The following is a 23,916-nucleotide window of genomic DNA, read 5'->3' as shown; positions in this document are numbered from 1 at the left end:
TGCTGCACCCCCTGCTGCACCCCCTGCTGCACCCCCTGCTGCACCCCCTGCTGCACCCTGCTCCTTCCCTGCTGCACCCTCTGCTGCACCCTGCTGCACCCTGCTCCTTCTCTGCTGCACCCTCTGCTGCACCCTGCTGCACCCTGCTCCTTCCCTGCTGCACCCCCTGCTGCACCCCCTGCTGCACCCCCTGCTGCACCCCCTCTGCTGCACCCTGCTGCACCCTGCTCCTTTCCTGCTGCACCCCTGCTGCACCCTGCTCCTTTCCTGCTGCACCCCCTGCTGCACCCCCTGCTGCACCCCCTGCTGCACCCCCTGCTGCACCCCTGCTGCACCCCTGCCCCTTCCCTGCTGCACCCTATTGACCCTGCTGCACCCTGCTCCTTCCCTGCTGCACCCTGCTCCTTCCCTGCTGCACCCCCTGCTGCACCCCCTGCTGCACCCCCTGCTGCACCCCTGCTGCACCCCCTGCTGCACCCTGCTCCTTCTCTGCTGCCACAGCCTCGCCCACCATGGGAGCATGTGGGTGATTCTTGGCACAGAGGAAATCTCAGCTCCCAGTGGCTGCTGCCATCCATCATTTTGTGGGTTCTGCCCAAGTGCCCACAGGTGCAATATTGGCTGCTTTTCGTGGTTCTCTGGAAGTGTGGAGTCTGCAGCAGGTTTTGCTGGGCTGTAATAACAGAATAATCGAATACCAGAATGGTTTGGGTGGGAAGGGACCTTAAAGATCATCCTGTACCAACCCCAAGTCAGGGACAGCTTCCACTGTCCCAGGCTGCTCCAAGCCCTGTCCAACCTGGCCTTGGACACTGCCAAGGATGGTGCAGCCACAACTTCTCTGGGCACCCTGTGCCAGGGCTTCATCACCCTCTGAGTAAAGAAATTCTTCCTAATATCCCATCTAACCAGTGCCCCTGGTCCTGTCACTCTCTCCCCATATTACAAGTCTCTCTCCCTCCTCTTCATAAGTACCATAAGTACCCAGTACTCTTTAAGGTACTGGGAGGCCACATCAAGGTCTCCCCGGAGCCTTTGCCTCTCAGAATGCCTAGAGCAAGACTGAGAGAATTCACTATGCTGCTGGGTAAGTTTGGATGAGATAGGATCAATTCCTCCCTTTTAGCTTGGGACTGATACCCAGGTAAAATTATCACAGACTCTTATTTCAAAAATTGTCTGCACTGCCCATCCAAGCCTTGTCTGAGTCAGTTTGAATGACTTCTGTGGGATCAGTTCAGTTTGGGCCACAAACATGAGGCTGGCAAATAAAAGATTTCTACAGATGCATCTTCAGCCTCTCTTGTAGCTTTAAGAAGAGAACCAAAGCCAGCATCTCCTCAGAACCACGAGTCCAAAGTACAGCTCAGCTGTGCTGGTGGATACGAAGCTGGCAAGGTGCTTGTTGAGTTGTGCTGACATTGTCTTTTCCTCTTTTCCTTTCCTTTCCCAGTGTCTGGCCGGAGCAGTGCCTACGGGGACACGACAGCCGAGGGCCACCCGGCAGGGCCGGGCAGCGTCAGCTCCAGCACCGGCGCCATCAGCACCACCACGGGCCAGCAGGAGGGAGAGGGCTCCGAGGGGGAAGGGGAGGCAGAGGGGGACGTCCACACCAGCAACAGGCAAGAAGCTTTGTTTCCTCTTCAGGAGTAACACTGGTGCTCTGGGGGTGTTTGCAGAGGAGGGGGCTGCTGGAATTCCGGGAGCGCGATTTGCGACCGCTGGGTAACGAAAGTGGGAATTCAGAAACACAGACTAGAGCAAACTGCCAAATCATGGAATCATGGAATATCCTGAGCTGGAAGGCACCCACAAGGATCATCCAGTCCCGACCCCTGGCCCTGCACAGACCCCCCCCAACAGTCCCACCCTGGGCATCCCTGGCAGCGCTGTCCAAACGCTTCTGGAGCTCTGGCAGCCTCGGGGCCGTGCCCATTCCCTGGGGAGCCTGGGCAGTGCCCAGCACCCTCTGTGCAATCACCACATAACGTGGTGCACACACCCAGTGTGTGTCCCACAAAACTGCTGCCTCTAGGAAGTGATGGAAAAATCCTGCATGAATCTAGTTAACACAGAATCACTGAGATCTTGGGAGCCTGTGGAAGTCACTGTTAGGACAGGAGCGTGTGCAAGTGTCCTTTGGGAACCTGGGCAGTTTTTCGTCCTGGGGGATCTCAGTCCCTTCTCCAGTGCAGTGTGGAGCTGATTTGCAGGATGTTTCCATGCAGTTGCAGTCTCCAGGTGGCCAGGCCTAGGCAGGAGGGCTCCATTGTCAGAGGTGCTCTGCATCTGTGGCATCACTTCCCTGAGAAGTCTGAGGGAGCCCTCTCCTCCCTGAGAGGATTTGATGATTTAGGGTTTCTGGGGCAGATTGCAGTGCTGTGAGGGAGATCCTGCTGGGTATGATGTGTTCTGTGGTGTGTCTGACTCCTGCCTCTGAACCTCCAGGCTGCACATGGTCCGGCTGATGCTGCTGGAGAGGCTGCTGCAGAATTTGCCCCAGCTGAGGAACGTGGGAGGGGTCCGGGCCATCCCCTACATGCAGGTGAGTGGGGAGGGCTCAGAGTTAAACCCTAATCAAACTGGTCACTGCTTTCTGTTTGCATGTGCTTTTCTCCTGCTGCCCAGTCACAGTGTGAGTCCATCTGTTGCTCAGCATTCCTTACCACAGATTTTTGCTGGACGTGTGCCCTTTCTCAGTGTGACTTTACAGCTGACTGAGGAGCCTGAGGGCTCCAATCCTTGAGCTCCAGTGTGTTGGGGAAGGTCTTCTGGGTTTGTACTGAATGTTCATATTAGGGTGGGATAGCACAGGCTGGATTTGGGAAAGAACACAGATAAATCAAGATAAAATCTGTGCTGTTTCATGAAAAGTAACTATTTATCTTGAAAACATGGAAACTGCCCTCTAATAATTCTCTTGACTGCTCTTCCCAGGTTATTCTGATGCTCACAACAGATCTAGATGGAGATGATGAGAAAGACAAGGGAGCTTTGGATAACCTCCTGTCCCAGCTGATTGCAGAGCTGGGCATGGACAAAAAGGTAAAGTGCAGTGTGGGCACATGCTCTGAATCTGCTCCTTCTGGGCAAGGTTTCTTTCTGTGGAGGAATTAAATGCTTGGGAGTCACAGAAACATTGCTGTGTGGATGTGTTCAGGCAGTTTATTCCTCTTGCCCCCTTTCACATAAGGTAGAAAATGACATGAGTGGAACTCCCACTGTTTCCTGGGTCTGGCATCCACAAGTGAGCATGAAAATTTGTTTTGCTGGAATTAAACTCTGAGAACAGCCATGATCAGTAAATGCATGATTGACATATGTAGCTTTTCATTTGTGTGGGACTGTTCCCTGGGAGCCAGGTCACTGCCTACCCTTCTACTGAGGCATTTGTGCTGCTTTTTTAGTCTTACTGCTTGAGCTTAAATTAGAAATGCTTCCCGAGGATCTGAGCACTGAACTTGAGAGGCTTGGGACACTGCTCAGCTCTGGGATTTAACAAGCAGGATGTGTCTTCTCTTGCAGGATGTGTCCAAGAAGAACGAGCGCTCCCCCGTGAACGAGGTGCACTTGGTGGTGATGAGGCTGCTCAGTGTGTTCATGTCCAGGACCAAGTCAGGATCCAAGACTTCCATTTGTGAGGTACATTCTCCAAATTGCTTTGTCAGGGGATGGTTTTGTCCCCCCTCTGCTCAGCTCTCACAAGACCCCACCTGGAGCATTGCACACAGTTCTGGTGTTCCCAACACAAGAACGCGTGGAACTGTTGGAGCAAGTGCAGAGGAGGCCACAGAGTTGCTCAGGGGACTGGACCACCTCCCCTATGGAGACAGGCTGGGAAAGTTGGGAATGTTCAGCCTGCAGAATGTTGTGTGGAGACATCAGAGCACCTTCCATAGTCTGAAGGGGCTCCAGGGAAGCCAGAGAGGGACTGTTCATCAGGAACTGGAGTGACAGGACAAGGGCGAATGGATTCAGACTGAAAGAGGGGAAATTTAGGTCAGATATTGGGAAGAAATTCCTCCCTATGAGGGTGGAGATTGCCCAGAGAAGCTGTGGCTGGAAGTGTCCAAGGCCAGGTTGGACAGGGCTTGGAGCAACCTTGGATCATGGAAGGTGTCCCTGCCCATGGCAGGGGTTGGAATGGGATGATGTTTAAGGTCCCTTCCCACCCAAACCATTCCATGATTCCATGATGTGCTTGGGAGACTTTTGTTCATCAAAAAGCTGCTAACTGAAAAATCCTGCAGAGGGCTTTGGAAAAATTTATAGGGAACCTGTAATGTTACCTGACTCTTGTGGAAAAAGAGTTTTGAGACTGGGACTGGAGGAAGCAGCCGTGTAAAGACAAGTGGATGCTCTTGTTTTGTGCACGGTTTCAGACTGAGCTCAGGGCAGCACATTAATGATGTTACTTCAAACAGTCTGGCAGATTTTTCCCTTGCATCTTCCCAGTGCTGAAGGGGTTAAAGAGGATTTGTAATGTGATTATTGGAAAGCAATATGCTGCTGTGTCAACGTAAAAGTCGCTAAGAGGATTCCTTAGATATTTGTTGCTAAAAGGTACAGTAATAAGGCATAAAAAGCAGTATGTGTGGTGGGAAGGAGATTAATAAAAAAGCATAGAGGTTAAAAAATTTAGTCTGAACTGCATCAAATTTTAATGAGCTTATGAGCTGTGGGGTTTGTTTGGATTTACAGGGCTGCTTTAATAGTTTTATTTACAGTAGCTTTTTCTCCAGCCTTTGTTATTCACTTGAGCTTCCCACAGAAATCAAAGCTCCTCGTCTTGCAGAATGCAGGTGGAGCAATACCTGGGTGGAGCAGAGCCTGTGAGCGGCAGCTGCAACAGGGGACTCTTTCTCTGCCAGGATTCACGCCCAGCTGGCCAAATCCCAGATAAACAAATAGAAATCCCAACTTTAAAAAAAAAAAAGAAGAGGGGAAAAAAAGGAAGGGAAAAAAGCCCTAGTCGTCTAATCCATAGCAGAGTGGCCTCTGGCACATGTGTCGAGGGGAGATTAGACTTAAGAGGAGATTTTATTTGTTTTCCTTTACTAAGCACTTGTTCAAAAGAGTCTCTGTAAATATTTGAGTTGCTTTTCATAAACACAAAAAAACCCAAAAAACCCCAACCTCAAACAAACCCCAAACTTAAAAGCTGCCTGCAAAGTTTCATCCAAACCTGCTCTCTTGCCCACACTGTCAGCAGGTGCTCAGGGCTGCCCCAGCTCTCCCCACTGCAGCTTCCCAGGTGTGTTCCTGACCCACCTCCTTCCCTCTGTTCCAGGCTTCCTCCCTGATCTCCAGTGCCACGGCAGCTGCCTTGCTGAGCTCTGGTGCTGTTGATTACTGTCTGCACGTGCTCAAATCCCTGCTGGAGTACTGGAAGAGCCAGCAGAACGACGAGGAGCCTGTGGCCACCAGCCAGCTCCTGAAACCTCACACCACTTCCTCTCCCCCTGACATGAGCCCCTTTTTCCTCCGCCAGTACGTGAAGGTGAGTCCTGCCCCGTGCTGGGAGCTGGGCAGGGCCTGCACTGAGAGGAGGCTGCCCAGAGCTGGGAAAAGCAGCGAGTTTGCCCTTAGTAGAGCAGCCAAAATTCAGCTTTTAGCACAAAGTCACAACTGGGAGTGCTCTGGGTTCTCACAGGGCAGCCCAGCTCACTGCATCCTCCGGTGCACTCCCAACCCGGGTGTTCTGTGGAGCTGCTCTCCCTGTTCCTGGGAGAATTGTTAATCATCCTGAAGGGGAGCTGCTCCAGCCCCTGATTCCTTGTGCTTGGCAGGCAGAATTCCTGAACTTAGTGTAGCAAGGAAGTGGAGCAGTGGATGGGGATTTCCACAGTAATTCCCAGACTCGTTCCACCACTGTGGTGCCTTTATGCCATGGGCTGGAGTTGGTACAGGTGCAGTGCAAAAAGCCTGATTACATGTAAGAATGTCTCCTAAGTTGAAATGCTTTATTACTCCAGACTGGCTTAGCTGCCATCCAGTTCAAGGCCTTGTGCAGGTTTTTATTCACCATTTGGGAACATTCTTTGGGCTGCAAAGGGGCAGAAATCCATTGTTTTTAGAAAATCAGCAAAAGCACCCTGTCGCTCGTTGTGACACTGCTCTGGCTGTGCTCAGAGCCAGAGCCTGAGGGATTTCTCTTGCTTCCAGGGTCACGCTGCAGATGTTTTTGAGGCCTACACTCAGCTCCTGACAGAGATGGTGCTGCGCCTGCCCTACCAGATCAAGAAGATTGCAGACACAAACTCCCGCATCCCCCCACCCATCTTCGATCACTCCTGGTTCTACTTTTTGTCTGAGGTAAGCAAGAACGTGTTACACCTGCAGATTTCCACAAGGAAACTCCAGTAATGATTTCTTTCATGGGAGAGATGAGCTTTTGCAGAGCTGATCTCGGCTCCATCTTGTATTTTTAATCCCCTTGAAAGAAGGTGAACTCTTGGCTTTGTGTTGTTCCTGTTGAACAGGAATCTGTAGGAAAACATACATGAAAAATAAGGTTGCTGTTATTTCCTGGAACTCAGTGGTTGCTGCCACAAAGCTTAGAGAGAAAACCTGCTGTGAGATGGAAAAATGTAACATCGAGCTCAGCGGTTGGAACTTGGGCCTTAAAAAAGAAATCAGGAAGATATTTGGAGTTTGTCTTCTCAGTTTGCTTCCTACTTTGCATAACAAGTTATCTTATATTTACACAAATACGAGATAGGATTTCTTAATTAGGCTTGGCTGGTTGTTTATTTGAGGTTGGAGATGACAAGGGGTGGTTTTCAGGACGCTGCAGTGTTTCTGTGCAACGTTTCTTCTGCCTGGGACTTACGGTACCTTAAAGCTGGGTGAATGCTTCTCTCATTTCTTTCCTTTTTGGAAGAAAACACACTTTCTTACTGCCCAGTGTGCCCCTGGTGAGCTCACACTGCCCTGGCTTCTCTCTGCAGTACCTGATGATCCAGCAGACGCCGTTCGTGCGCCGCCAGGTCCGCAAGCTGCTGCTGTTCATCTGCGGCTCCAAGGACAAGTACCGGCAGCTGCGGGACCTGCACACGCTGGACTCGCACGTGCGGGGCATCAAAAAGCTGCTGGAGGAGCAGGGCATCTTCCTGCGGGCCAGCGTGGTCACTGCCAGCTCGGGCTCTGCCCTGCAGTACGACACCCTGATCTCCCTGGTAAGGGAAGGGGCCGTGGAGTGGCACTGGGGTGCCAGGAATGCTGATGTGCTGTTTGATCCCATCCCCTTGTGCCCGCAGATGGAGCATTTAAAGGCTTGTGCAGAGATTGCCACGCAGAGAACAGTGAACTGGCAGAAATTCTGCATCAAGGATGACTGTGAGTTCTGTCTCGACAGGGTTGGGGGAGCAGTGGGGTCGTGGTTGGGATCAAGGCGGCTCAGATGAGGAGGCTCAGCAGAGAAGGGGAGACGCAGCTGAGAGTCTTGATAGGACTGAACTGTTTCCCGTACTAATTATCCCAGTGCCCTAATTGCATCTGGGCCTTGGCTAAGGAGCAAAATACAGTGTAATGGATAACTTAGGGGAACAGGAGATCTGTGTTCTCTTGCTTGTGCTGCTGCTGTCCCAGACAGTAATTTGGGATGAGCCACTTTCCCTGGTGCATCCCCATGTTAGGCTTCTGTGGTGTAAGGACAGGACAGTTCTGGGAGTTTGGTCCTCATGTACAAAGGATTTTTGTTTAGGTTGGGGTTTTGGTTTTGGTTTTGTTTTTTCAGTTCAGGCTTTAATGGCATGGAGCTGTGTCAGGGCAGGGTTAGGTTGGATATCAGGGAAGGTTCTTCCCCCAGAGGGTGCTGGGTACTGCCCAGGCTCCCCAGGGAATGGTGACATTCCCAAGGCTGCCAGAGCTCCAGGAGCATTTGGACAATGCTCCCAGGGATGCCCCGGGTGGGATTGTTGGGGTGTCTCTATAGAACCAGGGGTTGGATTCTCTCCTCGTGGGCCCTTTCCAGGATGTTCCATGATTCTGTGATTGAAACATTTTCTCCTTCCCTCCCCAGCGGTTCTCTATTTCCTGCTCCAAGTCAGCTTCCTGGTAGACGAAGGAGTGTCCCCGGTTCTCCTGCAGCTGTTGTCTTGTGCTCTGTGTGGCAGCAAAGTGCTGTCTGTGGCTTCATCCTCTGGATCTTCGAGCACCTCTTCCACCTCTGCCCCTGCAGCATCAGGCTCCGGGCAGGCGGCAGCGCAGAGCAAATCCTCCACCAAAAAGAGCAAGAAAGAGGAAAAGGAAAAGGAGCGAGAGGGTGAGGGGCAGCTGGGCCCTGTCCTGTGGTTTTAGGGAGCAAGTCTGCTCCTCACAGCCTTTCTTACTCTGTTTAGAAAGAACTGGGTGATAAATTCCACTGTTGTGAAGGGTAAAGGCTCGTGGCAAGGGCCCCCACAGCCACAGTTAGGAGAGAGGAGCAGTTTTCCCGTGTGTGGATGGGACTAAGGTGAAGCAGGTGTCCTGAGAGTTGGTCTGAAATCACATGCTGAGGACATCCCAAACTCACTGTGTTTATTGCCTTGAATGGGTTTGAAGTTGTCTAATGGTGTTACCTAATCTAGTGATGAAGCAGCTCCCACTTAACTTGCCTGTCCTGGGTTGTTGGAGGCTGAAATGCTCACGAGGATTAAAACAAATCCTAGAGATGCACACCCAGTTAGCTCTACTCTTCAGGGATTGTGTTCAGACTTGTTTCCTCTGGCTGCCTTGGAAGCTCTGCTGGAGCCAGGGCTGCTGCTTAATGAATATCCACAGTCCTGGGAAAGTAATTAAGCTTCCCTATAAAAGTCACAGGCATAAATTCTCTCTTGGCTTTTCTTCAAGGAACCGCTTTGGCTTTCACCATCAGATGGTTCTCTGTGAGTCTTTTCAATGCCTCATGGTCAATCCTTTTCTTTTTATCAGGATGTGTAGCACATTTCTCACGTCCTCACTGGCAAGTTTTCCAGCAGTTTTTCTCCTGTTGATCAGGAGTACTAGGTTATATTTCTGAAAAAGACAGGAATGTTAAACTTAACATTGGCATTTGTCTGTGTAATCCTGGCTCTGTGATCTGTGAAACAGGAGAGTGGCCTGCCTGTGAGATGCTGCATTTCTGTTCTCCCTAAAGCCTTCCCTGTGTCCCTAGGTGAGGGTTCAGGCAGTCAGGAGGACCAGCTGTGTACAGCCCTGGTGAACCAGCTGAACAAGTTTGCTGACAAGGAGACCCTCATCCAGTTCCTGCGCTGCTTCCTGCTGGAATCCAACTCCTCCTCAGTGAGGTGGCAGGCCCACTGCCTGGCCCTGCACATCTACAGGTGAGCTGGGCAGCCTGGCCTTGGCCTTGGCCCTGCCCTGGGGCTGGGTCAGTGCCAGAGCCCCTCTCCTGAAGGACACTAGAGCCTGCAGGTGTTGCCCCCCCTGGAATTTCCCTTACTGGTTTGCAGTTACTGGGATGGAGGCAGAAGTTGTGACCTATCCATGATCAACCTCAGTTGTCATCTGCAAGGAGCATTTTATTTGTGTCTGCACAATCTGACTCCTGATGTGACCAGGAGCAGGTGCTCGTGGGCAAAGTGAATTTCTGAGGCAGATCCAGACTCACACCGTGAAAAGTTGGGAGTTGTGTAGGGAAAGGAGCACTTCAGGGGGCTGGACTCCTTCAGAGCTCTGTTCACTTGTTGTGGGACCAGCTGCTTTCATTTTGGAGTGCTGGAAAACAGCTGGGTTCAAGGAATGGTGGGATTTAGCTCTGGGAGCTCTGCAGGATGATGGTTTCCCAGTTTGGTGAACTGGAGCTTGTGTTCTCCTTCTGCACGAGACCTGTGCCATCTTCAGCAGCCTGACTGTCTGTAATCCTCTCAACAGGAACTCCAGCAAGTCTCAGCAGGAGTTACTGCTGGATCTCATGTGGTCCATCTGGCCAGAACTGCCAGCCTATGGAAGAAAGGCTGCCCAGTTTGTAGATCTCCTGGGATACTTCTCCCTGAAAACACAACAGACTGAGAAAAAGGTACAGTGACATTCCAGAAAGGAGGTACAGCATCCCAGGTGCTCATTTATGGTACAGCTGGGAGAGATCTTCTGTCAGAAGAGCTTCTGGGTGAAATTGTTTGTGTTCCTATGTTAAAAAAAGCAGGATCCTTAAAAAATTTGGAAGTGTGGATTTTTGTTTTATTGTTTTGGGGTGAAATTATCCTGGTGAGTTTTTTATTTATTGAGAAATATTAGAGAGGAGTATGGGATAGCAGTAAGGGGAAAGAGATACCAGATAAGGAGACAAAAGTGACAAAAGAGAAGGATTTCTAAGACTTCTTTCCCACTGGAGTTTTATGTGGATCTGGCAGTTCCAGTTTATAGATTTTTGATATTGCAACTCCTAGAAATCTTTTGTAACCGTGATTTTTGAGTGAAGGAAGTGGTGGCCTCTTCTAGGGGATCAGTGGGATTTGGAACAAATAATTTAGAGCCATTGATACTTGAATGAGTATGGTTAAAGAGCTGGGAATGCTGTACAAATCTTGGCAGGCATTTGCAGTGATTGACTGACAAACAGCACCACTTGTGTAAATCTCTAATTTTAGGACCGATTACAGTCCTGGGTAATGATTTAAACATGGAAATTCCTGTGGGTGTACTGTGTGCCTCGTCTGGGGGACCTGGAACACTGCAGGATGAGGGATATTTGTGTCTGTGTAGCAATAAAAGCATTGCTTTGAGGACTGGCTTTTCCTGGTTGTGTTGCAGCTGAAGGAGTATTCCCAAAAGGCCGTGGAGATCCTCCGGACTCAAAACCACATTCTCACCAACCACCCCAACTCCAACATCTACAAGTGAGTCACTTCTGCCTTTGATCCATGTCCCTGAAGGGCTTTCCAGCTGAGCTCCATCCACAGGGGAATGCACAGCTGTGCTGGGGATGGACCCTGCTGAGGTTCCATCTCTGCTGGGACAGCAGCAGAATCCTTCCTGCCAGGTGGAAACCTGACATTCTGTGCCCTACCAGCAGGGCCTGGCTTTAGCTCTTCTGCTTTCACTGTCAGTAAATGTTATAAAATCTTAGGCCCAACTGCGAATAAGAGATGGCAGATTTAAGTGTTGTGTTCTTGGTCCCACCTTGGCAGTTGATAATTACAGTGAAAATGCTGTTTTAACTAAAACCAGTTTTTTCCAGTGTGATTTAATTGTAACAGTTCTGTTACACATTGTGACTGGGGGAAATTAAAGCAATTCTGCTTGAATGGCCTGTGTTTAAACACAGCAAATGCCCAGTTCCATAGCCAGTGCTGTTCCCTCATTCCAGCACGTTGTCTGGGCTCGTGGAATTCGATGGCTACTACCTGGAGAGTGATCCTTGCCTTGTCTGCAACAACCCCGAGGTGCCCTTCTGTGTAAGTAACCCTGGAACCACAGAATCATGGAATATCCTGAGCTGGAAAGGGCCCACAAGGAGAGAATCCAACCCTTGGCCCTGCACAGACACCCCAACAATCCCACCCTGGGCATCCCTGGGAGCGGTGTCCAAACGCTCCTGGAGTTCTAGTAGCCTTGGGAATGTCACCATTCCCTGGGGAGCCTGGGCAGTGCCCAGCACCCTCTGGGGGAAGAACCTTTCCTGAGATCCAACCTAACCCTGCCCTGACACAGCTCCAGCTGCTCTGCAGGACACCAGCTGTAACTGCTGTTATTAAATCCTTCCCAGTGGTAGGGATCCCAGCCATTTCCAGCTGTGCTTTCCTGTGTCCCTGATGTTTTGGGCTGCCCTCAGACAGGCAGTGTGTCCTTGGTTTGTCTCCCCAGTAGCTCAGGGATCCCAGCCATTTCCAGCTGTGCTTTCCTGTGTCCCTGAGGTTTTGGGATGTCCTGAGACAGGCAGTGTGTCCTTGGTTTGTCTCCCCAGTAGCTCAGGGATCCCAGCCATTTCCAGCTGTGCTTTCCTGTGTCCCTGATGTTTTGGGCTGCCCTCAGACAGGCAGTGTGTCCTTGGTTTGTCTCCCCAGTAGCTCAGGGATCCCAGCCATTTCCAGCTGTGCTTTCCTGTGTCCCTGAGGTTTTTGGGCTGCCCTCAGACAGGCAGTGTGTCCTTGGTTTGTCTCCCCAGTAGCTCAGGGATCCCAGCCATTTCCAGCTGTGCTTTCCTGTGTCCCTGATGTTTTGGGCTGCCCTCAGACAGGCAGTGTGTCCTTGGTTTGTCTCCCCAGTACATCAAGCTCTCCTCCATCAAAGTGGACACACGCTACACGACCACGCAGCAGGTGGTGAAGCTCATTGGCAGCCACACCATCAGCAAGGTGACAGTGAAGATTGGAGACCTGAAACGGACCAAGATGGTGCGAACCATCAACCTCTACTACAACAACAGGACCGTGCAGGCCATCGTGGAGCTGAAGAACAAGTATGTTCATCATGTTTTGTGTGCAATCTCAAATCCGATTTGTTCCCTTGGCTTCTCGTTTTCCCCAAGGTTCCTCCTTAGACTGACTGTCACTCATCACTCTCAGCCCACATGGAGTGGGGTTGTTCTGAATTCCCTACAGTTGTTGAAGAAAAGATCCATATTTCTTCTGAAGCTTGAAAAATGTCCATAAAATCTGTGGATTCCAACTTTGTCCAGGCTCGCTTTTAAGCACCTGACTTAATTGTGTGGGAACCAGTAGTAATACCAAGAGCACGTCATGGGTAGTTTGACTGCAAAAGGGATTTGGACTTTGCAGCATGTCCAGGAATGCTGAAAGCATTAACATTGTTTGTTTGAAGCCACAGAGTAGAATTAAAATGAGAAGTTGGATGGTCTCACTCTCAGCTCTGCTTTACCTACCAGAAATGGCTTCTTTTCAACCCACTGCTCAGTCTGGAGCCAGTCCTGCTTATGTGCTTCCCCTCCTTACTTCTTGAGATGTTCTCACCAGAATCAGATCTCTCTGGCTTAGGGATTAATCTGTGCCCGCCGCTTATTGCTTATTTGAAGTCTTAATCCTCTGTGACATCACAAGTGGCTGCTGTGGAGAGGATTATGATGTCACAAAGAGAGGATTCTGACTTCAGGTTGAGAATAAGCAGTGGGAGCAGATGAGATCTTTAAGAAATAAATATCCTGTTTTCATGCAAATGTCCTTACTAATAAAAAAATGGAGGTGAAAATCCCTAGAAAATGTCTGTAGAATTAAAGTTTTTCCATGAGGCATCAACAGCTCTTTAATCCCAAACAGTCTCTCTCTCTATGAAGAGGATAAAGGCTTAAAATGTATTTCTGGCTACATATCATGTCAATACAGAAGCTAAGGAAACGAATCCTAGAACTGCTCTCCATTCATCCCAGTTAAAGGAGATTTGGAGCCGAGACGGTTCCATTTGGCTTCTCCTCACACGTGGGCGGGGAGGGAACTTCCCTCTGGAAAACCTTCCCTCCCCTCCCCTCCTGCAGGCCGGCTCGCTGGCACAAGGCCAAGAAGGTGCAGCTGACGCCAGGGCAGACGGAGGTGAAGATTGATCTGCCCCTGCCCATCGTGGCCTCCAACCTGATGATCGAGTTCGCCGACTTCTACGAGAACTACCAGGCGTCCACCGAGACCCTGCAGTGCCCGCGCTGCAGCGCCTCAGTGCCCGCCAACCCCGGCGTGTGCGGCAACTGCGGCGAGAACGTCTACCAGTGCCACAAGTGCAGGTCTGTGTGTGCCCACTGTCACTGTGTGTGTGCCCAGAACATCTACCAGTGCCACAAGTGCAGGTCTGTGTGTGCCCACTGTCACTGTGTGTGTGCCCAGAACATCCCAGTGCCACAAGTGCAGGTCTGTGTGTGCCCACTGTCACTGTGTGTGTGCCCAGAACATCTACCAGTGCCACAAGTGCAGGTCTGTGTGTGCCCACTGTCACCGTGTGTGTGCCCAGAACATCTCCCAGTGCCACAAGTGCAGGTCTGTGTGTGCCCAGGGTCCCCAGAGTCACTGTGTGCATGCCCAGAACATCTCCCAGTGCCACAAGTGCAGGTCTGTGTGTGCCCACTGTCACTGTGTGTGCCTTCTGAGTCCCTGTGTGTGTGCCCAGAACATCTGCCAGTGCCACAAGTGCAGGTCTGTGTGTGCCCAGTGTCCCTGTGTGTGTGCCCAGAACATCTCCCAGTGCCACAAGTGCAGGTCTGTGTGTGCCCACTGTCACTGTGTGTGTGCCCAGAACATCCCAGTGCCACAAGTGCAGGTCTGTGTGTGCCCACTGTCACTGTGTGTGTGCCCAGAACATCTACCAGTGCCACAAGTGCAGGTCTGTGTGTGCCCAGTGTCCCTGTGTGTGTGCCCAGAACATCCCAGTGCCACAAGTGCAGGTCTGTGTGTGCCCAGAGTCACTGTGTGTGTGCCCCCAGTGTCCCCAGAGTCACTGTGTGTGTGCCCAGAACATCTACCAGTGCCACAAGTGCAGGTCTGTGTGTGCCCAGTGTCCCTGTGTGTGTGCCCAGAACATCTACCAGTGCCACAAGTGCAGGTCTGTGTGTGCCCACTGTCACTGTGTGTGCCCTCTGAGTCCCTGTGTGTGCCCTCTGAGTCCCTGTGTGTGTGCCCAGAACATCTACCAGTGCCACAAGTGCAGGTCTGTGTGTGCCCACTGTCACTGTGTGTGTGCCCAGAACATCTACCAGTGCCACAAGTGCAGGTCTGTGTGTGCCCACTGTCACTGTGTGTGTGCCCAGAACATCTACCAGTGCCACAAGTGCAGGTCTGTGTGTGCCCACTGTCACTGTGTGTGTGCCCAGAACATCTACCAGTGCCACAAGTGCAGGTCTGTGTGTGCCCACTGTCACTGTGTGTGTGCCCAGAACATCTACCAGTGCCACAAGTGCAGGTCTGTGTGTGCCCACTGTCACTGTGTGTGTGCCCAGAACATCTACCAGTGCCACAAGTGCAGGTCTGTGTGTGCCCACTGTCACTGTGTGTGCCCCCAGGGTCCCCAGACTCACTGTGTGTGTGCCCAGAACATCTCCCAGTGCCACAAGTGCAGGTCTGTGTGTGCCCAGGGTCCCCAGAGTCACTGTGTGTGTGCCCCCAGTGTCCCCAGAGTCACTGTGTGTGTGCCCAGAACATCTACCAGTGCCACAAGTGCAGGTCTGTGTGTGCCCACTGTCACTGTGTGTGTGCCCAGAACATCTACCAGTGCCACAAGTGCAGGTCTGTGTGTGCCCAGTGTCCCTGTGTGTGTGCCCAGAACATCTCCCAGTGCCACAAGTGCAGGTCTGTGTGTGCCCACTGTCACTGTGTGTGCCCTCTGAGTCCCTGTGTGTGTGCCCAGAACATCTCCCAGTGCCACAAGTGCAGGTCTGTGTGTGCCCAGGGTCCCCAGACTCACTGTGTGTGTGCCCAGAACATCTCCCAGTGCCACAAGTGCAGGTCTGTGTGTGCCCAGGGTCCCCAGAGTCACTGTGTGTGTGCCCCCAGTGTCCCCAGAGTCACTGTGTGTGTGCCCAGAACATCTACCAGTGCCACAAGTGCAGGTCTGTGTGTGCCCAGTCTCCCTGTGTGTGTGCCCAGAACATCTACCAGTGCCACAAGTGCAGGTCTGTGTGTGCCCAGAGTCACTGTGTGTGTGCCCAGTGTCCCCAGTCACTGTGTGTGCCCCCAGTGTCCCTGTGTGTGCCCCTAGTGTCCCCAGAGTCACCGTGTGTGTGCTCAGAACATCTCCCAGTGCCACAAGTGCAGGTCTGTGTGTGCCCAGTGTCACTGTGTGTGCCTCCAGTGTCCCCAGTGTCCCTGTGTGTGTGCCCAGAACATCTACCAGTGCCACAAGTGCAGGTCTGTGTGTCTCACTGGGTATCCCCAGGGTGTCCCCAGGGTATTCCCAGTGTCCCCTGAACATCTACCAGTGCCAATGTGCAGGTCTGTGTGTCCCCAGTGCCACAGTGTGTCCCCAGAGCATGTACCAGTGTCACTGTGTGTCCCCAGTGTCCCCAGTGTGTGTAGCAGTGCCACCAGTGCAGGTGTGTCCCCCAGAGCCCTGCTGGGTGCCCCACACCCCTGCCATGTAAATCCCCCACTCTGGTTAATACAAGCACAATCAAATTAGTGGGGAAGTATAAAACAGGCTTACAGGGATTTAATGTAATTCAGGCTAACAAAGGGAGCCTGCGAGCACAATACTCACAGAGCTGAAGTTTCACATCAAGCCCTCGAAGTTCACACCACAGAATTCCCAGGAGCAGGTTATTTTTGGCCTGCCTGGGCTGGAGTTCAGCTGTGGGATTGCAGGGGTTCCCCCAGGATGGCTGGCTGGGGCTGGACAGACAGTTCTATTCAGGGCTTTTGTTGTGCTCTCCTCATTCAGAGCAGGCTCAGGGGTAATTTACTGTGTGCTATTCACATTTCCACTGGGCCTTAGAAATCCTTCTCTTTTGTCACTTTTGTCTCCTTATCTGATATCTCTTTCCCCTTACTGTTGTCCCATATTCCTCTCTAATTCTCACGGGATTCGAGGTGTTTAGCAGGCTCTTTCCTGGTGGCTGCTGGTGTGTGGAAAGGTTTCCACATCCCTTCTTGAGTTCTGGGAGCTGTAAATCAGTTCTGCCGTGCTGCCCTGGTGTGCAGTGGGGTAAGAAGTGCTGCAGTCAGTCCCACTGCAAAGCCCAGCCCCTACAAACCAGAACAGTTCCTTTATCTGTGTTCTCCTAAAGGACACAGTGCCCCAGCCTGACTTTCTACTGGGAATTGCTGTCATTAAAGTAGAATTGTTAGGAGCAAATTCCGTTCCTGCTTTTTCCAGCCAGAATGTGGCACTGCTGTAAGGATTTTTTTGTGTAGGTTTTGATTCTCATGTATTTCCCTTCCCAGGGCAGTGTGGTCACTGAGATGTTTTAAGAGTCACCCACCTTTTTTAGCTGAGTCTGTTCAGTTCATTTCATTGCCTCAGCTGCCTTGAGCTGCAGGTTCTGAGCTGCTGCCTTGCCTTTCAGGTCCATCAATTACGATGAGAAGGATCCCTTCCTGTGCAATGCCTGCGGCTTCTGTAAATACGCCCGCTTCGACTTCATGCTCTACGCCAAGCCCTGCTGCGCTGTGGATCCCATCGAGAACGAGGAGGATCGCAAGAAGGTGAGGCTGGAGCAGGGGCAGGCAGGAGATGCTGTAGCTCTTGGCCACTGTGGGGACAGCAGGGGTCCATCCCCTGTCAGAATCAGTGCTCCTTCAAGGAGCTCCTTCAAGGTGCTCGCTGACTGATGCATTCCGTGTTTGTGTCTTGCTCCACCAAACGTGAAATTCTTCAAAAGCCATCATTCAGTGCCTGGCTTATGAGCTGACTGCATCTCTTTGCCTTGCTGTAGAAGGGGATGATTTGGGTTATTCTGTTTGCTTCCCATCCCACCTGAGGAGCCCTGCTAGTGATGAAGAGCCCGTTGCCTCCATGTCCTGTCCAAAGGAGCAGTGTGCTCAGTGGAGTGTCATGTCACAGGCTGTGCTCGGTGTGGTGTCACCAGAGTGCTTCTCAGGGCAGAACCAGGCTGCAGGGTCCCCATTTAGTGATTTTTCCCCCCACCCCCGCCTAAAGAAAGGCAAAAGAGAAGACTTGGAGCTAGTTCTGAATATGAACTAAGAGTTTCCTTTCCTTTTTCCTTCGCAGGCAGTGACAAACATCAACACTCTGCTGGACAAGGCTGACAGGGTGTATCACCAGCTGATGGGACACCGACCGCAGCTGGAGAACCTCCTGTGCAAAGTGAACGAGGCAGCCCCTGAAAAGCCCCAGGTAACAGGGGACAGGTGGAGCTTGCCCAGACCTCCAGGCTGGGACACACTGGCCTTGACACTGCCCAAGGCACTCCTTGCCTCAGACGCTGCTCTGCAGTTGTTATTTTTGTGTGGAGCCTCCATGTGGGATTCCTCTTTGCTTTCCCCCGTTCCAGGACGAGTCAGGCAGCAGTGGAGGGATCAGTTCTACCTCAGCCAGTGTGAACAGGTACATCCTGCAGTTAGCCCAGGAGTACTGTGGGGACTGCAAGAACTCCTTCGATGAACTTTCCAAAATCATCCAGGTACGATGTGCTTTGGTTTGGATTTGGGTCAGGTGTTCATTAGAAATAAAAAACAAAATGTTGCCATTCTTCATTTAATAATGTCACTAACAACAGGTGATCAGCTGCATCTTCTCAGGGAAATAATAAAACAATAATTTCTAAAAGCTATGTATTAATTAGTAAAAATCCAGCTAGCTTGTGAAACTGGTTTTCTCAGCAGCTACATCATGGAGTGCAGGAGACTGAACAGATGGTTAATTAAAGAGAATTGAATTTTTGCATGTATCCAAAGTGTTTGAAAACACACCAGTCTAAAAGGTGACCTACAGAAGTGTTTTATAAATTAAATCTATTTATTTGTGTTCAGCAATTCACATAAAAGAGCCCTGAAAAACCTGCTACATGATGAATGCCCTTTTGGCTGTGATATTTAAGCATATTAAATATATTTAGCTCTTTCTATATAGAATAAATTACTCTGACTTGCTCTGCCAGTATTAACAGTAATTAATACCATGGATTTGTCACATTTCCAGTGTTACATTGCATGTAGTGTAAACAGCAGGGCAGATAACTGGGAGTTAGGCTGATACTCCTAATGGATTTCCCAAGTCTGCCGTTGCCATGAAGGATTTCACGTTTGAAAACACTTGGTTAAAAACGTTTGTCCACAAAATACGCGGTGAAAATAACCTGTGCCTGGGACTGGCATCGTGTGCCAGCTCAGAATTGCCTATCTGTGTTCCCAGAAAGTGTTTGCCTCCCGGAAGGAGCTGCTGGAGTACGACCTGCAGCAGCGCGAGGCGGCCACCAAGTCCTCGCGCAGCTCGGCGCAGCCCACGTTCACGGCCAGCCAGTACCGCGCGCTCTCCGTGCTGGGCTGCGGCCACACCTCCTCCACCAAGTGCTACGGCTGCGCCTCGGCCGTCACCGAGCACTGCATCACCCTGCTGCGGGCCCTGGCCACCAACGGGGCCATCCGGCACATCCTGGTGGCCCAGGGCCTCATCCGCGAGCTCTTCGACTACAACCTGCGCCGGGGCGCGGCCGCCATGCGCGAGGAGGTGCGGCAGCTCATGTGCCTGCTGACCAGGTGAGAGCTGCGCCGGGCACTTCCCTTCCTCATCCCTCGGGAAGGAAAAGCCTCACAGGAGGAGCTGCCTCAGAACCACAAAGTGCTCTGGGCTGGAGGAGACCCGAGAGGCCGCCCAGTTCCACCCCTGCCATGGGTGTATCTTAGACAGCAGAGTGTAACCTCCAGCTCCTTCCCCTTGGGCATTTGTTGTCAGCAAAGCTGAACTCCCAGGAGCTTTTGGCATGTGGTACAAGCAGAGCATAACAGTGTTCTCTTTTTCCTCCTGGAATCAGGGACAATCCAGAGGCCACACAGCAAATGAATGACTTGATCATTGGGAAGGTTTCTGCGGCTCTGAAGGGACACTGGGCAAATCCAGACTTGGTGAGAGATTCCAGTGTTTTCCTGTTTCTTTGTTCTGCCCCTCTGCACTGCTGGTGTATTCTAATCATTGCATCTTCTCTCTTATGGTCTGTTTGTAAGAAAAAAATTGAGACTTGATAGGAAATGAGGTAAATGTCAGAGTAAAGCACAAAATGTTGTGTACAAATACATGCTGAAGTTTCCTCAGGCAGTTCCCTGCCTCGCCTTTGGTTGTACCTCTCCAGCAGGTTACCAGTCACCCCAAGTGTGCATGGCATTAAATTAATTTAGCTCTATGTGTTTGGAACCCGAGTTTATTAAAGATGAGAAGGCAGGAAGGCATGGGGCACCCCCAACACCTCGGACACCATCTGTGTTGCAGGCGAGCAGCCTCCAGTACGAAATGCTGCTGCTGACAGACTCCATCTCCAAGGAGGACAGCTGCTGGGAGCTCCGGCTGCGCTGCGGTGAGCTCACAGAACCGGGCAAAGCTGCATTTCCCACTGCTGTGCCCAGGGCCAGGAAATGCAGGGAGATTTCTACCTCTAAACCCATTTCATCTGCTGTGTAGAGCTGTGGAGGTGTGTCCTGTCTGCAGCTCTCACAGGATAATGAGCATTCCTGTCTGTCTTTCAGCTCTCAGCCTCTTCCTGATGGCAGTGAACATCAAGACTCCGGTGGTTGTTGAAAACATCACCCTCATGTGCCTGCGCATCCTCCAGAAGCTCATCAAGCCACCTGCTCCAACCAGCAAGAAAAACAAGGTACTGCCTTAGAGGCTGAGCAAAGCACTGAGAATTTGCTGATTGAAGTCTGGCACACAGTGGTGAATTAATTTGTGAGGAAGCCAGGACTTGCTTTTCCTGGTCACTGTTCCTGGGGAAGCACAAGCCCCGTGACTCTGCTCTGTACACACTGCAAATTACAGGTGGCTGCTTTCTATTTTTCACTGGGTTTTGATGACTTTGACCATTGCTGTTCAGACTTTGCTTTTTCCCCTTCGGATCTGAGGCACGGGAAAAGAGCTGCTTCAAAGCTGCAGCTTGGTTATTTTGGGCAGGCTTTTGGTGCTTTCAGCAGCTTTGTAGAATCAAGTACCTAATTTAATAGAATCAAGTGCTTCTGACTCAGATTTTTAAATACAGAGCTACAGTTCTCATAAAAATATATTGATTGACTGCTATTGGTTTTAATTTAGGATTAGATTTGCAGGAGAGAAGGTATTCTTCTGCTTTGATCTGCCTGTCTGATAATCACAGGTGGATGTCAGAGATGGGTTTACTCTCTCTTAGCTCACCATTAACAGACACTGTATTACCCTGCTGCTGTCCGAGAGCTGCATGGCCCAGCCCCGGTGTCAGGAGTTGCTCTTTGGGAGCAGACTGTGGCTTTCTGAAGAGTCACAGAGCTTTTTTCATTTGTTAGGATGTGCCCATGGATGCTCTCACCACTGTGAAGCCTTACAGCAATGAAATCCATGCACAAGCTCAGCTGTGGCTCAAGAGGGACCCCAAAGCATCGTATGAAGCTTGGAAGAAGTGCCTCCCTGCCAGAGGTAACCCCTGTGCCTGTGACCTCCTGCAGTTCTCTGCCAGGAACATGTGTGTCCCCCCAGCTTTAATGTGGAATATGCTTCTGTGGAGTGGTGTTGGCTTCTGTCCCATGACATCTGAAACCATCCTCACATTTAGTCCTTAGACTTGTAGCACTGACTTTTCCAGGCTGTGTTGTTCAAACCCTGAGCAGAAAATGCATGAAGAGAATCAGGGCATTGTAAAAAATGAAACTTGTTGTTTAAATTGATACCAGCCAGCTGGAAAGCTGATGGAATTCCTTGAGAGAGGCTCTGGGAATCGAATGAGGCTTGGAATTGAGCATGGCTCCACACAGGAGTTAAAATGGCAGCAGGAGGAGATGGGAGGCACTGAGCTTCCCAGCTGAAGTTTGGCGAGTTCCAGTGAGAAGACAAAAACACTCTGGCAGTTTGCAGTTCATGACTGTGACAGTTCTCTTGGGCTCTGCTCAACATTGCAGGTGCAGATGCCAACGGGAAAACTCCCAGCAAAGCTGAGCTTCACCAGCTCTACTTGTCAGAAAAATATGTCTGGAAGTGGAAGCAGTTCATGAGTCGCCGTGGGAAGAGAACTTGTCCTCTGGATCTCAAGCTGGGACACAACAATTGGCTGCGACAGGTAAAGGTGGGGAGAGCCCCGGGGCAGAGTTCAGTCACAGAGTGTGGCTGGTTTGCTGCAGTTCCTGTGCAGGGGTGTTTGGGGAGGCTGGGACTCACTGCCTCTAGTTCCAAGTCAGGTTTGCAGCTGTGTTCCCTTAGAAATGCTGCATCAGACATTTCTCTGGGAGTCTGTGTGTTCCTAAACTCTCAACCTCTCATTGCCACGGTGCTGCTGCCTGCCTGATGAGCTGCACCTCTGAGGGTCACGGACCAAAGCTTTGCCTCTCGTGTGTGTGATCAGCAGGTCACCCACGCCATGCACTCTTCAGACACTCTGGTGCTGAGCAAAGCAGGAATTGTCACAGAACCGAGTGCTGGGAGAGCAAGAAACGCTGCCACCAGCTCACCCAACAGCCCCAGTGCTGTGCCTTTTTGTGAGCTGTCACAAGTTCATCTGTGCCCATCAGTCTGACCTGGCTTTTCCTGCCCCCACCCCAGGTGCTGTTCACTCCTGCCACCCAGGCTGCCAGGCAGGCTGCCTGCACCATCGTGGAGGCCCTGGCCACCATCCCCAGCAGGAAACAGCAGGTCCTCGATCTCCTCACCAGGTATTCCTGTGCTGCCACACCTGACAGCTCCACGAGTATTTGGATCAGAATCTCTCCCTTCTTGCAGCTTTTGTCACACCTCTCCCTTGCATACCTCCAGTTCAGGGGTCTTTTTGAGCTGGATTTTTAATTAGCTGGGAGGGTATAGATTTAGGGAGACTTGGGGTTTGCTGCCTGGCAATGAGCTGTTGCAGTCTGTGCTTTTTCCAGAAGTAAGGATCTGGTGTTCAGCTGTGTGGCCAACATTTCCCCTGCCTCTTCAACAGCAAAATAATAGGGTGAAATCTCTTCCAACTCCTGGGACATGACTTAGCCCAGCTCATGCTGACAGCACAGTCAACTCCTTTTTGGGACAAATACAAATTTAACCAGGGAGTAATGAATATCAGTGATGCTGTTAGCAAGGACCACAGGGAGGATGGATTTCTGGAGGCTTTTTCTTTCTTTCCACGGTGTCCTTCAGCTGGAATGCCTTTTGTTGCTGTGAAGGGGTTGTCAGCTTGTGTTTCTCTTTCACAGCTACCTGGATGAGCTGAGCATTGCTGGCGAATGTGCTGCCGAGTACCTGGCCCTGTATCAGAAACTCATCAAACCTGCTCACTGGAAGGTCTACCTGGCAGCCAGAGGGGTTCTGCCCTATATTGGCAGCCTCATCACTAAGGTGTGGATTTGTGTGCAGGAAGTGACCTGCTAGCTTGGCATTTTTCCCTTTGAAATTCCATCCCTTTGTTCAGTGCCTTGTGACTGACCCTGCCACGGTTCTCAAGTTCGCACTCCAGTGCTGTTACCTCTGAACAGAGGGAGGCCACGGGGGTTTTAGCCCCAGCTGGAGAATTCCTCAGCACTTTAATTAAGTGCTCTGGGATTATAAACATTGCTGCACTGCCTTGGCACCAGCTCAGAGCTGGAAGCTGTTGTCCAGCTCCCAGACTGGACTCTGAGAGCCCTGAGGGACAGGGAAGGATCAGGCATGCTGCCATGGCTGGAGTGGGAATTGCAGCCTGTTGGAGAGGCAGCACACTGAGTTTGCAGTGCTCAGAGTGGTAGGAGTCCTCTGTGGGGCTCCCTGCTGCACTCCAAACAGGCAGGTGACACTCTCCATATCAGTGGTGGCCTTGAGCCCTCCTGGAGGGCCACTAGAGCCGAGCAGTGGTGGCAGGAAGGTGCAAGGAGAAAATGAGTGGGATTTTTGTGGCAGTTTTCCTCTCCTTTCCCCCTTCCCTCCCTGCTGGTGCAATTGTGCTTTCTCTGTGCCTGGCTCAGTTTCTGGGCCGAGTTCCTTTGCACCCTGTGTTAGACACTCTGATCCTTACTGGCTGGTGTTGCAGGGTCTTGGCCTGACAGGCTTGTTCATTATTTTCAGGAAATAGCTCGTTTACTCGCCTTGGAGGAAGCAACACTCAGCACAGATTTGCAGCAGGGATATGCCCTGAAGAGTCTCACAGGTACTCAGTGGTCCTGCAGCAGGGTTGCAGCTGGGGTGCTCATTGTTCTCTGACAGCCTGTGGCAGAATTTCAGAGAGATCTCATTCAGCTGTGTTGCCATTATCAGCACTGGATTTTTGCCATCGATTTAGCACTTAATCTCTAAATGGATTTTTCCATATTTCCTATGGTTAGTAAGAGTTTTTAGCTGAACTGTGGTAACATATCAGGCAAGCTTCATCATTTCACTTTATTACATAGTACAGTCCCTGGCAGCACTGTAAACCCTGCTGCT

General features: G+C 51.2%; 1 protein-coding gene across 2 annotated transcripts in view; it reads left to right on the top strand.

Moving 5' to 3' along the window:
- UBR4 (ubiquitin protein ligase E3 component n-recognin 4) overlaps positions 1-23,916 on the top strand; it is an 87,070-nt gene that overhangs the window by 39,431 nt on the left and 23,723 nt on the right. For both annotated transcript variants that reach the window (XM_069035017.1, XM_069035018.1), the window contains 27 exons: positions 1,454-1,622; positions 2,449-2,545; positions 2,938-3,045; positions 3,526-3,642; positions 5,291-5,500; positions 6,166-6,315; positions 6,951-7,178; positions 7,260-7,338; positions 8,024-8,266; positions 9,137-9,305; positions 9,856-10,000; positions 10,735-10,820; positions 11,291-11,378; positions 12,189-12,382; positions 13,412-13,651; positions 16,919-17,057; positions 17,584-17,709; positions 17,867-17,995; positions 18,727-19,070; positions 19,346-19,436; positions 19,798-19,882; positions 20,052-20,179; positions 20,841-20,970; positions 21,450-21,607; positions 22,087-22,196; positions 22,716-22,857; positions 23,560-23,641. In XM_069035017.1, the coding sequence (XP_068891118.1) occupies positions 1,454-1,622; positions 2,449-2,545; positions 2,938-3,045; positions 3,526-3,642; positions 5,291-5,500; positions 6,166-6,315; positions 6,951-7,178; positions 7,260-7,338; positions 8,024-8,266; positions 9,137-9,305; positions 9,856-10,000; positions 10,735-10,820; positions 11,291-11,378; positions 12,189-12,382; positions 13,412-13,651; positions 16,919-17,057; positions 17,584-17,709; positions 17,867-17,995; positions 18,727-19,070; positions 19,346-19,436; positions 19,798-19,882; positions 20,052-20,179; positions 20,841-20,970; positions 21,450-21,607; positions 22,087-22,196; positions 22,716-22,857; positions 23,560-23,641 (3,987 nt within the window). The remainder of the gene's footprint in view (positions 1-1,453; positions 1,623-2,448; positions 2,546-2,937; positions 3,046-3,525; positions 3,643-5,290; positions 5,501-6,165; positions 6,316-6,950; positions 7,179-7,259; positions 7,339-8,023; positions 8,267-9,136; positions 9,306-9,855; positions 10,001-10,734; positions 10,821-11,290; positions 11,379-12,188; positions 12,383-13,411; positions 13,652-16,918; positions 17,058-17,583; positions 17,710-17,866; positions 17,996-18,726; positions 19,071-19,345; positions 19,437-19,797; positions 19,883-20,051; positions 20,180-20,840; positions 20,971-21,449; positions 21,608-22,086; positions 22,197-22,715; positions 22,858-23,559; positions 23,642-23,916) is intronic.

The sequence above is a fragment of the Aphelocoma coerulescens genome, chromosome 21, assembly GCF_041296385.1.
Source record: "Aphelocoma coerulescens isolate FSJ_1873_10779 chromosome 21, UR_Acoe_1.0, whole genome shotgun sequence".
Taxonomy (NCBI): domain Eukaryota; kingdom Metazoa; phylum Chordata; class Aves; order Passeriformes; family Corvidae; genus Aphelocoma; species Aphelocoma coerulescens.
Note: the sequence above shows the minus strand (reverse complement) of the source record. Positions and strands in the feature narration are given on the sequence as shown.